Raw genomic sequence first — 16,793 nt, forward strand, 5'->3', positions numbered from 1 at the left:
CTTTACCTTCAGTTAGAGTTGTTTAACTCCAATACTGAAATGTAAATAATAAATGGCTAGTATTTGCAGTAAGACTGAATTATTTATTGAAATAAGATGATGTTATCTTGTTTTCCTGAAGCACAGCTGTCTGCTGGAGTATGGACTTCTGGTTCTCAAAACAGTGTTAAAGGAATCCAGCAGAAACACATTTCTTGCTACAACAGCACTCTGTTAGACAGAAAATCATGTCTGTACGAGCTTCATGGATTACGGTGGAGGGAAACATAACAGTGGCATAGGTCCTCATCAGCCTTTCTAAGTCTTTGTGTTTTCTCATGGTAGTAAGGACCACACACCAAAGTCCTGTTTAAGCTTACATGATCAAAGTCTCTCTCTTTACAGTATACCCAATCCCAATTACTAAATCCAAACAACTTTTAGTTACAGAAGTAGATGTTATTATCTCCACCTCTGAGATTAGGCACAGAGGTGAAGCCTAAAATCACAGAAAGCTACTAAGGGATGGGGATCTGGGGACAGAACCCATGTTCTCTTTAGTCATGTTCCATATTCTAAAGCTGTAAATTTTCCTTTTTTGAATCAAGTTCTCAAGAACCCACCCTGGATTCCTTAGATTTTATGACATGCTACTACATATTCTAACCTTCTAAGTATTACAAACTGTCGTGGTTTAACTCCAGCTGGTAACAAAGTACCACACAGCTACTCGTTCACCCTCTCCCTCCTGGTGGGATGGGAGGGAGAATTGGAAGGGCAAATGTAAGAAAACTCATGGGTTGAGATAAGAACAGTTTAATAATATGGTATGGAATATCCCTTTGGCCAGTTTGGATCAGCTGTCCTGGCTGTGCCCCCTCCCAGCTTCTTGTGCCCCTCCTCACTGGCAGAGCATAGGACGCTGAAAAGTCCTTGACTTAGTATAAACACTGCTTAGCAACAACTAAAACATCGGTGTGTTATCACATTATTCTCATGCTAAATCCAAACCACAGCACTGTACCAGCTACTAGGAAGAAAATTAACTCTATCCCAGCTGAAACTGGGACACAAACATACCCTAATATAGCTAAATCCAAGATTTTGTTTATTTAAACAGTACAGCTACATAAGGAGCATATGAGTTGCTTAGTCCTGGAAGACATGATGTCTCATTACACAGTGTTAGAGATAACTATAGCTGCACCAAGTCCAGGTCATTAGATATCTATGAGACAAATGGTGGTAAAATATGTCAAAGAAATGCCTGTATTCTATCAACGAACACTGTACAGAGCTCTAAGAGGTTCATTAATTTAATCTCTCAGGGTATCTAAACAGATAAAGACCTAAGGAAATGAAATTAGTTCTCACAAAAGTAGTCTTTATTTGTGATCATATGCTTATGATGACACTATGCTAATCATTGCTCATCTCTTCAACTTAGACTGAAAGATTATGGAAATTCTGAGGCTTATTACTCACTTTTTCAGAATTATAAGTGTAACAGATTCAGGAGAAATACTACTTCATGTTATACTCAGAAATGCTTTTAAGACAAGTTGGAAGACAGATTTCATTCAATTCAGTTTGCTCGTGGGGAACACTTACACAAAATACAAGTACCAAATACCAGAAGACACTAATGTAAAAATCTGGGGAGATTTCTTATTCCCAAACTTTCCTCAAGAGAACATTTACAGAGTTGCATCATGTAGTCTCATAACTGGCATTTGCACTGTCACATAATTGTTCTCCTTGGTTGACTCCCTGATCTGGATTCTTTAATTTCCATACTGAATGATTTTAGTTTTCTCCTGGGAATTCTTTTAGCACAGACTGATTTGCTCTTTCTGAGACAAAACCTAGGTTCTGGGGATGGTCTGCTCATCTCCCAACAGTGTGGATGACATGTTTGTTTCCCTGTGCTCTATACTGACTGTCAGCACTAACACAGCTGGCCCTGCACCACCCAATACTCCAACGTTACGCCTTGCCATCTCCCAGGGCAGCATCATGCTGTCTATATACCACCATCATCATGCTACAATAAGACAACTCTAATTTTCTCAGGCTCTTTGCACTAAAATATCACAAAAAAAACCCTTTTGTGTTCCTGCCATAAGGCAACAAGATGGGGGTCAGAAGACATAAGGCTGGGTCCATAGCAGTGTGGATGTGTCTGGTCTTCTCTAAAGGAGGCTTGTCTGCAGCAGTAGAGCAAGCTGTTCTGCACCAACCTTTGGAAACCTGGGATTGCTCTCTGGGATGTGTGCTTTCAGAAAAGTGGAAGTAACATGAGTATTCATAATCAGAAAGTGTAGAAATAAACCCTGAAAGAGTATGCGTTCTTCTTAAAATGCAGCCATTTCTCTGAGCACACTTAAAAGGAAAAATAGGAAGAACAATCCTGCTAAAGTTCCTACTTTAAAGAACCTACATGGTTCTATGTTCCTTCCTCTTCTACATACATGATGGATAAGGCATGCTAGTCCTACAGATTGTAGTCACACAGTGTAGGAAAGTAAAGCTGCTTTTTTTTGTTGTTATTTTTTGTTTGGGGGGGGGGCTTTTTGTTTGTTTCATCCTGCTTATTTTTTCCAGCATCTGAGTTCTTTGATTGAGTAGTAAGAGGATGATCTGGGCTGTAAAGAATTAAAAAAACCCCAAAAAATTAACAAAAAAACCCACCACCACAACCCAGAATTAACATTGTCGTGTTCAGTAGGCCAGGCTCACTGGAAGCTGCTCAGAAGGACCTTTCTGTGATTTTAAATCCTTGACCATAAAGTGTATGACCCTTGAAGCTCCAGAAGATCCTTTTCTACCTATTTTGGAAACAATAATTCTGTTATAAAATTCATTTGGAAAGAAAAGTGCTGGGAAATGATTGTCAATACTCCCCCACCCCTACCCCTCCTATTTTATTTCTAATTCCACTGCTCTAATACTCCCAGTCACTCTTCTGGAACAGAAGGAGCCTGTATTAACTTATACACAACCATGGAACAAAATATCAGTTTATGTATTTTCTTAATTCTGTTTTCTGGCCATCTGGCATCCATTCAGCAAATTACTCTAGTATGATGTTCATCAGGTAGCAGCATTTAGGCATCTCATACTTAATTTTCCAAGTTTAACATGCTCACACTTGGTCCATCTATGTGAATAGACATAGTCAATCTCAAAAGGCAATTCAACTTATTCTAAGATAAATGTGTAAGTTAGCTCAGAAAATTACATTTAGATAATTGAACTGAACGAAATTCCTGACATTGTCCAGCAAGATTTACCTGCTCATTTAAATGCATTGCTGAATTAGCCTTGATAACACAGACCGATGGGAGACAAATATTTACTACTGTCTTGGGTAATTTCGTTTGACAGCAGGCATCTGATCAAAAAGGAATGGGAGCACAATCCATAGTTATCAATCCCTGGAAGTTGACAACAACAGTGCAGATGACACATCCTGTGATTTACAGCAGCAGTCATTTAAGACTAATAGCAGAACTAATTAACCTTTCACAGCGCGGAGTGTGACAGTTCTACAAGAGCAACAGCTTGTGTTGCCATCACCATAGCAATTTTAAACCCCTTGACTTCTCAAATACCTTGCAGCAATTTAGTTAACTAACCGTCACCTTTTAATTGTTAATGGATTTTTAATAAATCTTATCCCCTAAAAAGAGGTGTATTGGCATGTAAAAAACACATGTATTTAATCATAGCTATCTATTTTTAAGAATTGATTAGCTACTGTTAATGTGTTCCTAAAGGGAACACGATGCTGCTGTGCATGCCTGTGGTCCTCTTGCAGTACACCAGTAAGTCTGCATTTGATATATATGTAACAGGTGAAATATCACACAAATTCAGCTTAGATATTTCTTATTCCTTTCAATATTTATTCTATCATATGTTTGTAGAAAGCAATTTCATCTTTTTCCAGTCCTTGTTTCCTAGGCTAAATTAGAAAGTAATGTTTTTAGTGCTTTACTGTATGGTTCTTTGCCACTGTGATAATCCTGGTTTGCACATATTTCACCTGGAATACATCCTTCTGGAGGCAAACAGTAATATTCAAGTTACAAATGATTTCCCAGTGTCATAGAAATCCATATTACTACTTTCCTAGAAAGATATGCAACATCTATTTCACTATATTTACTTTTTTTAAAGTTGCATTGTAGCATTTGTTTAGCATCATCCAATGGCTACCAAAATACCCACAATCAGTTCCGTTTATACATCATTTAGGACCAATGTTTTCTAAATTTATAGAAGAATGCAAAAGGTTGTGACGGGGCACTGTATTTTGAGCTATTCCTACCAATGCAATCCTCGGGGTTGTCCAATCCCATGACACCCTAAGCAACTTTATTTCTGTCATATCAGTCAAAAAACATTCATGTCTAGCTCAGTCCACTGTGAACTCTCTCAACAGCTCATAGACTGTCCATTATTAACACTTCCCCTCATCAGTGGGGGGGGGAAGTATTTCTCTTTCTAAATGTATTTCCATTTAAAAAATCAACTCCACAAACCAATGTACATTTGAGCTGTTCTTACACACCTGTCAAAGGAAAGATGTAGTGAACATATATGAGAAAGAGGGAAAAAAGCCAAACAATGGAAGGAGTAGGAATCTCTTCTGAGTCTTCAAAATTCCTTAGGTTTTGAAGTGGTGATTTATTTTAATGCAATGTTTCATAAGGCTGGTGTTAGGGTTTTTTCACTGCATGCTGTGGGAGAAATGAAAATTAGTATGGAAGCACAAGAGAGCTATCATCGTTCATGTACTTGCAGCTGGAGATCATTTTTTTCCCCATGAGGCTTAAATAGTGAAGCAGGATTGTTTGTTGTAAAGAGTATCTAGGGATACAAAATAGTCCACGGAAAATTTCCAGATGCTAAGAAATGGTGCTGGAATTTTCAAACACATTCTAATTTACTGGAAGCATTTCTCCATTTTCCTAGCTCACAACATCACAGGTAGCATCCAACCTACCTGATCTCATTTTAGGTTGAATACACATCTAAGTGAAAAAGAAAGTACTAAGGTAATCAAGAAAGAAGAGGTCCTAACAACTGTTGCAAATAAATCTTAAAGGACAGAGAGGGAATAAAGTAAGGTAAATAAGCTGAGCATAATTTCCAGAAAAGGATGTGTTTAACTAAAGATTGCCTGAAACTGATGTTAGGTTTGTGCTACAACTGTCCATGATGGGCTTTTATCATGGTCAAGCATTGGGGTCAGTGCAAGAACCAATACTGATCAAAAAGCGAGATTTATGCAATACCTTTCAGGTATGTCATGTCTTCATCAGTGATTTTGGTAGTTTATCCACAGAGCAGAGGAAGCATTATAATTTTTTCCTGTATGTTTCCAGTCATTCAAAATCCACAGTTTAGCCAAGCTAGACCCCTAACTAGGTCACTTAACACTTTCCAGAAAAAGGGTGTTATATCCTTAGTTTAAAGCTTGTTGACACATGATGGAACAGATTAATTAATAGCAACAGGGACATTGTTGGCCTTTCCTTCTTTGATCCCCGCTACCGATGATCTTTGCTGCTGCCATCAAAGGTGAGGGCTGCATTCTCTTTGCACAAACATATAACAGAAAGCAAGATGCTATTATTGCATGTTCAAACCTCTAAGAAGGGTTTTGTGATGATTAAATTGGTGAAAGAATCATTTGCCTCCTAACTGGTCCTCTCCCACCTTACAAACTATGGGTGAAATGCTGACCCAGCTGAAGCCCAATTGCAAATTTGTTACTGACTGTAACTAAGTTAGATTCCAGCTTTAGTTTGTGAGGAGTGTTGAGGGCCCAGGTTGTAGCTGGGATTATTTGTTAATAAATTTGTATTCATGATCCCAAAAAATATTTTAAGTGGGAAAAACAATAGAATGTATGACTGCTCATGGACATCTGTGAAACAACAGCTGGCATTTTTAGTGGGGATTATTCAAATTTGGTTATACATTTGTGATACAAGTAAGTAATCTCTAAATGCCACTTGGTAACTTTCTACTCTTTAAGAGAGGAACTTCTCCAGATGTATCATAATTGTTTACTTTCTGCAGAATTGCTTTGCTCCTTACAACATCTTGGCACCAGCTTCTAGAATTTCCTGGTAATGCATTAAAGCTCCAGCCTGCTGGCACCAGAAACTAGGTAATAAAGACTTCCAGAGGCTTAACAGTTTGGGGTTTTTTTTACTAATGTCTAAAGAGAAGAGGAAGGTGAAATAATATTTCACAGTGGCAGGACAATAGATATAGAAGCACAGCTCCTATTATGACATGATGCTACTATAGACAGCATTAAGCTGAGGGCATGGGCTCTGCTTACACCACCACAGCCATTTAGAAGATGTAGCCCTGCTCTACTCTGCCTGGCTTCAGTACAGCCTTGTGGGAGGACAGGCAGGGGAAAGGCAAAACAGCTTTGCCTACATTCCATTCTGTGCCTTCTCTCCATCTCTGGACTGATTTAGGGAGAAATCCATACAGCGTAGGAATAATGGGCCTGTATTTGTGCCCACATAAGAAGGGAAATCACCTTTACTTTTAAAGGTCACAGTGAGCACTTCCCTTTAGATTGTGGGAATGATATTGCTCTGTATACGTAAGAAAGTGAAACGAAATGCTAACTTCACCAAAGTCTTAATTCATTGCCTTTCAGAATCTTACTTTTTAACACTCTATTGAATGTTATCCTTTTTTTTTCTTTCCTTTTTTTTTTTTTTAAATGAGATAACTTCAGAATCTTGTAGTAAAGGTTTCTGAAAAGGTGAGTTGTAGTGACCATTACATGGCTTGTAATGACTCCTAGTGAAATTTGTATTCTTGGGAAAAAAGCTCCTCTGAAATAAATACATTCTGAAGCATATAATCTAGTTACACAAGTGCACTGCATGTATCTACCATTTATTCATTCAAGCAACACATTATGCTTATACTCCTGACTAAAAACTATAAGCTGTCATGAAAAAAAAGACAACCCCCCCCCCAACCTAAAAAAACCAAACCAGAAAACTCTACTTCTTTCCAAGTTAGAAAGATACATGCAGTTTCCTTTTACATTAATGAGGGTTGCTTTTTCTGCTTTTCCAGGTAAAACACAGGTTATGGGTGAAATCAAGATTGCATTAAAGAAGGAAATGAAGACAGATGGAGAACAGCTGATAGTAGAAATCCTTCAGTGCAGAAATATCACATACAAATTTAAATCTCCAGATCATCTACCAGGTATCACACAGAAACCAGCTTCATGATACTTTGAAAACATTAAGTAGGATGTATCTGAAGTCATTTAACATCACCGCTAAAATGGGAAAGAAAAATGCTTCTTAATCAGACTGACACATTCTATAGGATTCTTTTTGAAGTGCTTTTTTTCTCCTATGAGCAACTTTAATGACAGTAAAAATATTTTGTAGAAGCAAATTAAGTCTCAGAAGTTAATCCTCTTTTTAATTTACTTTTGATTATTAAAAATTAATCCTTTTTTAACTTTAATAAAAATGATAACTTCCTAGGTTATTAAAGAACAATGAGATCTAGTGAAAAAATTTATTTTGGTGAAAAAGCTTTTTAAAAATTAAAAACTTATGTTAGTAATAATATTTTCATACATACATAAAGACATCAAGGTATTTGTTCCTTTAATGACAGCATTGTAAGCACAAATTAATTCTCTTGGATTTAGTGGGGTGGTTCCATTTCTACACCATGTGAATGATAACAGAATATGGCTCTGTAAAGTACCATGCTCTGTTTCTCCACAACACTTCCCCTCTGTTGAAATCATTAGCAACAACGATTATTTAAAAGCTTCTGTATTTAACTCGTTGAACTGTTCTTCCCCAGACCTGTATGTGAAGCTGTACGTTGTCAATATCTCTACCCAAAAGAGAGTAATTAAGAAGAAAACCAGGGTATGCAGGCACGACCGAGAGCCTTCGTTCAATGAAACATTTAGATTTAGCTTGAGTCCTGCTGGGCATTCTCTTCAGGTAATTCTGCATTTTATTAAAACCTAATTTTGGATGTTGTCCATGCTGTGCTATGGGCATTTGAGATCAATCTTCTACCCCAGATGTTTGCTGAAAAGAGAAAATTACAAAGGAAATAACACAACTACATAATAATGGAAATATCGGGCTGGAGGAGATTTTAAAAGATGGTTTAATCCATCACCCCACACTGAGGAAGGGTATTTATAGACCAGGCCTGAAAGTTTTAGGCTTGATCTGTTCTTAAAATCCCTAGAGAAGGAAGTTATGCATGCTTTCTAAAAATACTTCTTTATATATTTAGTAAGTTTAGTGTAATAGCTAACTTAAATATGCCATATTTTTAAATTAACTTATCCTTAAGTATCCTCACAAAGCACAAAGGAAAACTGATCTGCTTTCTTTTTGTAAAAAAAGTTTGCACATGGAAAGGTTGCTATCATATCTCTCCTCTCTATTTTTCCAGCCTAAGTAAACCAAATTTCTTTGGTATGTCCTGTTACCTAAATGCCTAATCATTTTCTCATTCTCTCTAGTTCCTCAACTTCTTTAAAAGTTGTGGTGCCTGGAATTGGACACAATAATCATAATCTCAGACATTGCAGAATAACCGATTATGCCAAGTCAAATATTCTCTGTGTACATTTGTAAAGGAGATGATGGTATTTTCAGTCTGTGGCACATCAAATGATGTGTGGAACTGATTCAGGCAATGGTCCCTCTCCTGTGTTTTAGTTGCTTAGACAGATTTGATCATTTGGTCAGATATGCTTTTTTAGACAGGTAGGACTCACTTTACCTACCTTCATTTACTTTCACATGAGTAGATAACTAATATAAGTCAGATATTCAGGCTTCCTCTAGTCAGTGGAAAGCGATGGACAATTCCAGGGATATCTGCATGCTAATCTTAAAAGTAAGTGGCAGGAATTGTTGGGCATACCATCATCCACTTAATGTACCTTTAAATCTGGAAGACCGATGTAAACAAGCCAGCTACATTTTGATGACTGAAGTTAGACTGGATTATCTAAGTGCCTATGTTAGGTTTATTGGCTATATCATTAAAATTAAAGCCAAGATGGATGTTGCTTACAAAACAAGGCCAACAAAAATAGATACTGTTTTCCCTGTGTTAAGGTGTCCTAACATCCTTATTGATTCAATAGACTCAGTAAAAGACTGTTTAAGATGTTATATTACCTGGGAACATCCAGAGTGGTCAATGAAGTCTTGCCAAAGTTTAAGAGCTAAAATTCCTGTAAAAACTTTGCTTCCAGTGGTGGTTTGAAAAGGAAACCATAAGAGGTGGGTAGACCAGTAAAGAACAACTCACAGAGTCCTATGGAAAAATAAGCCATCAAGTTGTTAAGGAGGGAGATAGTGAGGGAGGTAATCAAAGGAACCAAGTCAGCCTGAGACTTGGCAACATTTCCTCAGAAACTGTGATATGTACCAGTGCTGCACACCAGACCTAAGAGAACAAAGGCTATAAAAGTAGCAAGAAACAAGTTTAAAACAAACAAAAGGTGTTTCTTCTTCACACAACTTGGAGTTTGAGCTGTAAAATTTATTGCCATAATATATTGCGGATGATACATGTTTGCATGGGAAAAGTAAATGGAGAAAATTATTGGACAAATTCATGGGCAAAATACCTCATAGTCTGTTAAATACAAACATACCACTTGTGAGTCAGGAAGTCAATGGTCCACAGATCATAGTAGGTATTTTGGGAAAGTGTCACTACATGATTGTCCTATTCTTATATTCTGCTTTATGCACTGCCCTATATACTTTTGGAATCAGAATATTTGCCTGGAGAGATCTTTGATCTGACTCAGTACATCTGTTTGTATATGCTCTTCATACTTATCAGTCAATGTGTTCCTATGGCAAAGCATGAAGCTGGCTGATATGAATGCTGAATTTGAGTGATGAATGTTTAGTGGCAAAAAGCTGGACATTGCCAAAAGAGATTTGGGGGAGAGGGAAAGGAAACAAAACCATGATGTTTAGAACAAAAATGGAATTGGGAGATTAAGGGAGGAAAAAGATCAGAGAGAGGGAGTAAGATGAGATCAAACATGGTAATGAAAGAAGGTACGTTGTAAAGAGACATGAGAAACAAATGGAGGCAGAAATTAGGAGAATGGTCTGCACTCTAAAAATTGACAGCAAAAGCTGTGAATATTAACCGTAAAAATGGGACCATGGGCTATTGAGAGGGAAAAAACAAAAAGAAAAAAAAAGAGAGGAGAATTGAGGAGGGGAGAGGCGAGGCGAGGCGAGGGAAGGGAAGGGAAGGGAAGGGAAGGGAAAGGGAGAATCATCTGGTCAAGAGTTTTGGGAATAAGGAAAAAAATCCTAAGGATTAGAAACTGAGACTAGCTGATTCAAGATAACAAGGCTGGAATTTAAAGCCTGGAGCAGGGAACAACCAAGGCTGAGAGACAGACAAGCTAGAGAAGACAGATATCAGGGATCCAGCTGGGAGGAGTGGAGAGAAGGATCAAGGACAGAAGTGATGGAAAATTTCTGTTAGAAATTTTTTCTGTCCCAAAACTGTTGAAGTGTCAGAATGAAAACATTCTGCAGAAAACATTTTGACAGGTTTCAGACAGGCACTTGCCTCAGCCCCTTGCAGTTTGCTCACTCGCCTCCCTGATTTCCTTGTTCCTTGGCAACCCACCTGGGACCTTTCTGGAAAGCACTAAGCTCCTGGCTCCTTTGCCTTCTTCCCTAACTGGCTCCTGGCTGACTGGCTTGCTGCAATTAGAAATACATAATGTCCTATGTGAGGGTAATCAGAAAAAAACAGAAGAACGTTTTTCACAGATGTTCTGGTTTGGCTTGCGAGCTTCTGGGCTGTCCATTTCTTCAGGAAACACTGAACCAAGCGACCTAGAAGCCACCAGCTGTGGAGGCAGGCTGCCTATTTTCCCCAAGGATGAGCTTTCTGATGAGTGAAGTAAAGTGGGGTTCCCTAATAGCTCAGTGCCTAAGGGTCATTTGGTCTTCCCTCATCAAACTGTTGACCGATGGGCATGTAGGCGTCTAAGCTGTCTGGGTACATACCTTACTCGCTGATTGATATCAAAATTGGCCAGGGAACTGGGAAGCTCATCCAGGAAAATGATTGCAAATTTCTTCCCCCTCCCCTTTTTTTTTTTCTAAATTTCAATTGTGCTGTAAAGTTTGCATTTTTTACTTTGTTTCCCAAATCAGAATGGAAAATTTTCAAAAATGTTAAAGTTCTTGATTACTGGAAACTCTAGTTCTTCTACAGTTCTGTTACATGTCTATTGCTATATGGTCTCTTCCAGCATCTCAGTGGAGTACAAAATCCTTGAGTCCTGCCATTCTTTTGTTAGCCTAGATCTGTGAAACCAAGCAAGAAAATGCCCTAGTTTCTCTCCTGTTGGTTCACACGGAGGGTGACAGCCTCCTACTGTTATCAGTTACCTCCCTTGCTCATTGCCGGCAGTCTGCTCAGTGACTGTGAATATTATAAACCTGCTGCTAATCCTATCATGGAACTGCAATTTTTCATGAGTTCTTTTTCTTTCTGGAAAACCTAGGAAGTTGATTAAAAAAAAAAAAAAAGAAGCATTGAGCTTGTTAATTCAGTTACTAAATAATTGAGAAACGCTAGAATTTATCTGACTGTGTAACTATAACTCATCCCCTGAAGTATATATATTATCAAATTTATTTCTCCCAGAAACACATAGAATGAATCTATAGATCCACAGAATGAATCAAGTCCTTCAGAGAAGGCTATTGTTTGCATGGCATGAACCTGCTTAGCTGGAAAACCTGCGCCTGTATGATATATCAGGGAGAGTCTTGGACACCCAGCCTGCATAACTCACATAAGTGCCAGGGCTATTCCTTGCCCTTCCCACTCTCCATGGCTGGGCAAGCAAAAGCCGTAAGACCAGAGGCAATACTGTGGCTCTCAGCAGGAATGGCATTTCAGACCAACTCTACATTTTAGGTTAGACTACCGCTTGCTGAGGTCAGAAACCAGGACTCTGGACTTTCTCACACACTAGTCTGCTCTGAGTTACAGCCTACATGCAGAGCACCCTCTGACTTCCAAGCACTTAAAAAGGGCTGGTACTTCACCTGCATAAAGCTTTACCCTGTAACTTAAAATGACCTTGTGTTTGTCTTTGGTAACCAGCAGGTGAACAAATTGCTCACTAAAGTTCAAGATTGTCATCTAGTTGCTACATCCCATGATAATAAAATAGAAGAGAGGGAAGGTTCAGTTTTCACAGGGCTTCCTTTGTATTGGAAAGCTGACTCTCTATAAAGGGTTATGGTCAGTGTTTCTTTCCTCCTCTGTGGGTACCAAAACAGAGCTCAACATTTCTGAATCTTTCACGTTTGCCAGAAAATGCAGTATGTTACTATGCACACTGATAATTATTTTTTATTATTATTATTTTCCCAGATTCTGCTTGTCTCCAATGGAGGGAAGTTTATGAAAAAGACACTGATTGGGGAAGCTTATATCTGGCTTGACAAAGTGGATCTAAGGAAAAGAATAGTAAACTGGCACAAACTGTTGGTCAGCTCCACACAAACACACTGAGCAGAGCTGTCTGCTTAGGGCACAAAACCTGCAGAGTCTGCTATAAACAGCATCACTCCAAGACTATAGTTTGATATCATTGTGTTTAGCTAGTCTTTCAGAATACAAAGTAGAAAAGAGCAGTCTCTGGGCTACATAGCACACTTAAATGAGGGCTAGTACACTTGTTTTGCTGCAAAAGACAGCAAAGTAAAAGAAAACCTGGGCCCAGAATTTAAAGTGGGGCTGTTTGAAACGAAGACTGATACAAGGGCTCCGTGTTGTTGGACTCTTTGTGAAGAGAGTAACTGTGAAGGAAATAATGAAGGCTGGAAGGCAGGTGTCAATGCAGAGTTCGGCTGCAGCTGGAGGTAGTGCGATGGAAAGAGCAGTCTGGTTTTCTGTGCAACCAGAAGGAGGTCATTTTATGCAAAAGCACCTAGGGTGACTGACTTTCCAAATCTCACTTACCAGAAGTGCAAAACTTGTTCCTCTGCACCTTAGGATCTCTGATAATTTGCTGTAGTGAGATTATGCCACTTGACACAAACTGCAAGGCGTTTGCAAGAGTGGTAATGTTATTTTACATTACTTTTTTTCCTTCTTTCTTTTTCCTTCAGAAACTATGCTGTGGAGAATCAGATCTGATTGTTTCATTTGTTTCTGTGTGTTAACAATGAATATAAACCACTGTCCTAGAATGTAATGGATAAAACTATATTAATGGTCTATAATTTGGGATGTGGTTTTTAAGAGAAAGGACAGGATGTAAACTGCACTACATCAGGAAGAAAAAATGCTGTTTCAATGTCAGTGACACTGTACTTCACCCTACCCTTTGAATCAGCAGTTTTAAAAAAGTTTGGAGTTGAAGAGACTTACTGGGACTAACACAATTATTTCAACTAGTCCTTCCATTTTTCAGCAACCAGTCTTATTCTGAAACTGTACAGAAACGATGAATTCTAGGCTATATTGTGGGCACTTCGGAGCAGTAGACCCACCGTGCTAACACCAGCCTGCTCAGTGCAGGGCTCTGTATCATCACCAGTGACACACTTGAAATCTAAGGGGAAAGGATAGCAGGGCAGTCACTGCCTGGATTTTGTTGCATTAGAGAGAATTAAGAATATCTTCTTACTATCTCAGGTGAATGTCTGAGTAAAATCCACTCAATAGCATGGCTTCTCAGTTAGGAAAGAAGTAAATAGGAAGGTAACTCGCAACAATTAAGACTGTGTCAGCACTTCCATGCTTAAAGTCCCACTTTCAGGGGCTTGAAACTGAGCAGTTAGCTCATTTTGGGAAGAAATTACTGCCTGGGATGGTTTAGGCTGGTTGTTGTATTTTCCCTTGCATTATTTTTGAAGAAGAAGGGAGAGGTTTTTCTCCCATTCCTAAAAGTATAGCAGTTTCTTTAAAAAACAAGAATCAATATGGTACTAACTGCCCTGGTACTTAGAAGTATTTATTTTTTCACAGATTCATTAAAAAGTAGTTTCCCTTGAAATATTACCTCATGACCTTTGCATATTTAAAAAGAAAATGACCAAACTTCTGCACTTCAGGCATTTATTTTTCTTGCCCAATAAGGACTTTTCACAAATGCTTTAATGTACGTCTTCTTATATTTTCTGAATATGTGTAGTACACTTCCACAGGTTGTGCAAGAACAACTGAAAATATTCTACTGGAAAAGAATATATGCTTAAAAAAAAAAGGAAAAATAAGGCTCAGCTTATTCAGAAGCTGGACTGACTGAAAAAGCTACACCATTTGATCTGGTGACACTTTCCACATAGAGTTTTTGATTTACCTTTGTCAACTTAAAATAACAGTGTGGAAAAGGAATATGAGAAGAAACACGCAGAAGATATTCATGATACGCACACCAAGAAAACTCCTGTTAAGTTGTTCATAACCTGCTGGTAGCCTGCTTAACTTGCAAGCAGAGCAATCTTACCAAAAGCTTATTAGCTCTCTTAAAAACACAACATCACTGACAGTGGAAGTAGGATGTGTGCTTTAATGTTGAATTTTATGCTTTCACCAGTATATGTATGCCCTACCTCTCATATATTTTAAAAGCAGTCCTCTGGAGTTATAGTAAACATCCTATATGTTTTGATGTTGTGTATGTTTTTATAAGAAGATAAATAATTCAAAGAAAAAGTCCCCAATCAAACCAAAAAATCCTATGTGGATATATTTGACATACGTGTTGCTCTTTTGGTGAGTTATTTTGCATTCCTGATGGCTATAGTGTGTTCTTTTTTTGAAAAAAGACCAAAAAAAAAAAAAGTCCAGTTTCAATTACTGTGTGAAGTACAAGCCATGAGGTGTGCAATTTTGTGCAAACTGCTGGTAATTTTGTTCTTGCTAAGATTTATTATAAAGACAGCAAGTCACACTGGTAGTTGCTATGGAGATTTCCAGCAGGAACGAGCACTATCCGGCTGCCTTACTGGGAAGCCTGTAATCATCAGTCTTAATTGAGAAAGTGGACCGGCGTGCTTTGCTCTCACACACATACAAATGTGGCCAATATTTTTACAAAATAGTTGTGTTGGGTTGTATAGCTGCGGCTGTACGGAACAGCTACCTTTGCAGGGTAATCAGCTGTCAGCAACAGGTTTAATTCAAGCATCTTTGATTCTCTGAACAACACACAAAATGTTTCTGCATGTTGAAATGGCGGTTTCGGACTCCCATCATGAAACGCAAAGAGTAGAGTTTGTCAGGAACGCAGCACTGCCTTGGCCAGCTGCAGCAAGAACAGGGTTCCTGTGGTGTCACCCAGGATGGGCTAGTGACAGACCTGGGCCCACGCACTCTCTCTTTTCCAAGGCAGCATCATTCAGAGGTCAGAGGATGCTTCCAAAGTGTGCCAAGTTCCTTTTTTTGACCAAATTTCTAGGTTGTACTGGAATCACTCTATGCAACACAGATTCATGTTTGAATGCATTTTTTTTCTTTTTTTTCTTGTTTTATGAATGAAGTCAGGAAAAACTCTCTTGTGACAATGTTTTTTAAAAAATAATCAAACAAGGACTATTAGTATTTTTTTACTTTTTTGTATATATCTCAGTATATTTTTTTCACTTTTTTCTCATTAATTTTTGTTTCTTTTATCTGGCCAAAAGTGCTTAGATGCGACAACAGCTTTTATCATTTCTGAGTGATTGATTATTAATGAGTTCACACATTTCTACGATTGCTTTGAAGACACATGTTGCAGGGAGGTAATAGCAGAGGCATTTTAACTTTTTTTATTCATAAGTCTGCTGAGTCAACAGAGATTGAAGCTGCTTCTTTGTTCAAGGCCTTGTGTAGTGGAAACAAGCTGAAAAATGAGCAAAAGCACAGTGCATGTGTTTACAAATGACAGGGATTTCTAATGTTACCATTATTATTATTATGCATACAATGAGCAGCAAACAACCACTTTTTTTTTTTCCAGGTTAAAACTAGACATGAGAGTTTCTATGATGAATGTTGAGCTAGTTTTTTATCATTACACTTTAAAGGGATAGTATCCAGGGACAATGAGTGCTGCTTCTTTATTATTACCCATGTTTTTACATTACATGGATCCTGTGTGGAAGAAACAAAAACCCAATCCAAACCAGTTGAAGTCAATAACAACCAATCTGTTGACTTAAACTGGCTTTAAATCAAGACCTAGGAAATATTTGAGTTATTTTTCTGGATGCTGGGTGTTCGCATGGTTAGGCTGTGGGATATCGTAGCTGGTAACCAGCTGATATTGATTCTTACTTTGAGGATGATGATGGAGAAAAAGAAGACATCTATTATATTATAAGCTACTGTGTGCCCAATAGAGATTATTTAATTAGGATTTAGTTTCATGGAGATACCATAAAGATGTTAATAGTATTTTTTTAAATTATTATTTGAATCATAACTGACACTATTTTTAAGTACTTTATTTTCATTGCTACAATGTTGAATGTCCCAGATTCCATTATTTGAGTATATATCTAGATATGTACATACCTATGTGAATAACAGAGAAAAATTGCATTTGTGTGAGTGTAATTTATAAAGGTAATGAAACAGAGAGGAAATTTAGTGAAAGTATCCACCTACATTATATTTAAACCTTAGCCCTACATGCCTTGTGAGTTTTCGGTACACCTGGCATGTAGGATCAGTTGCTCTTTATGAATACATGTTGCCTTTAG

At 38.0% G+C, this 16,793-nt stretch overlaps 1 protein-coding gene across 1 annotated transcript in view; it reads left to right on the top strand.

Moving 5' to 3' along the window:
* The window catches only part of PCLO (piccolo presynaptic cytomatrix protein), a 393,514-nt gene extending 380,905 nt beyond the window's left edge, over positions 1 to 12,609 (top strand). Inside the window, exons 26-28 of the mRNA XM_019473705.1 lie at positions 7,105 to 7,239; positions 7,861 to 8,006; positions 12,469 to 12,609. Of these exons, the coding sequence (XP_019329250.1) occupies positions 7,105 to 7,239; positions 7,861 to 8,006; positions 12,469 to 12,609 (422 nt within the window). The remainder of the gene's footprint in view (positions 1 to 7,104; positions 7,240 to 7,860; positions 8,007 to 12,468) is intronic.
* Positions 12,610 to 16,793: the final 4,184 nt, after the last annotated feature.

The sequence above is a fragment of the Aptenodytes forsteri genome, unplaced genomic scaffold, assembly GCF_000699145.1.
Source record: "Aptenodytes forsteri isolate BGI_AS27 unplaced genomic scaffold, ASM69914v1 Scaffold87, whole genome shotgun sequence".
Taxonomy (NCBI): domain Eukaryota; kingdom Metazoa; phylum Chordata; class Aves; order Sphenisciformes; family Spheniscidae; genus Aptenodytes; species Aptenodytes forsteri.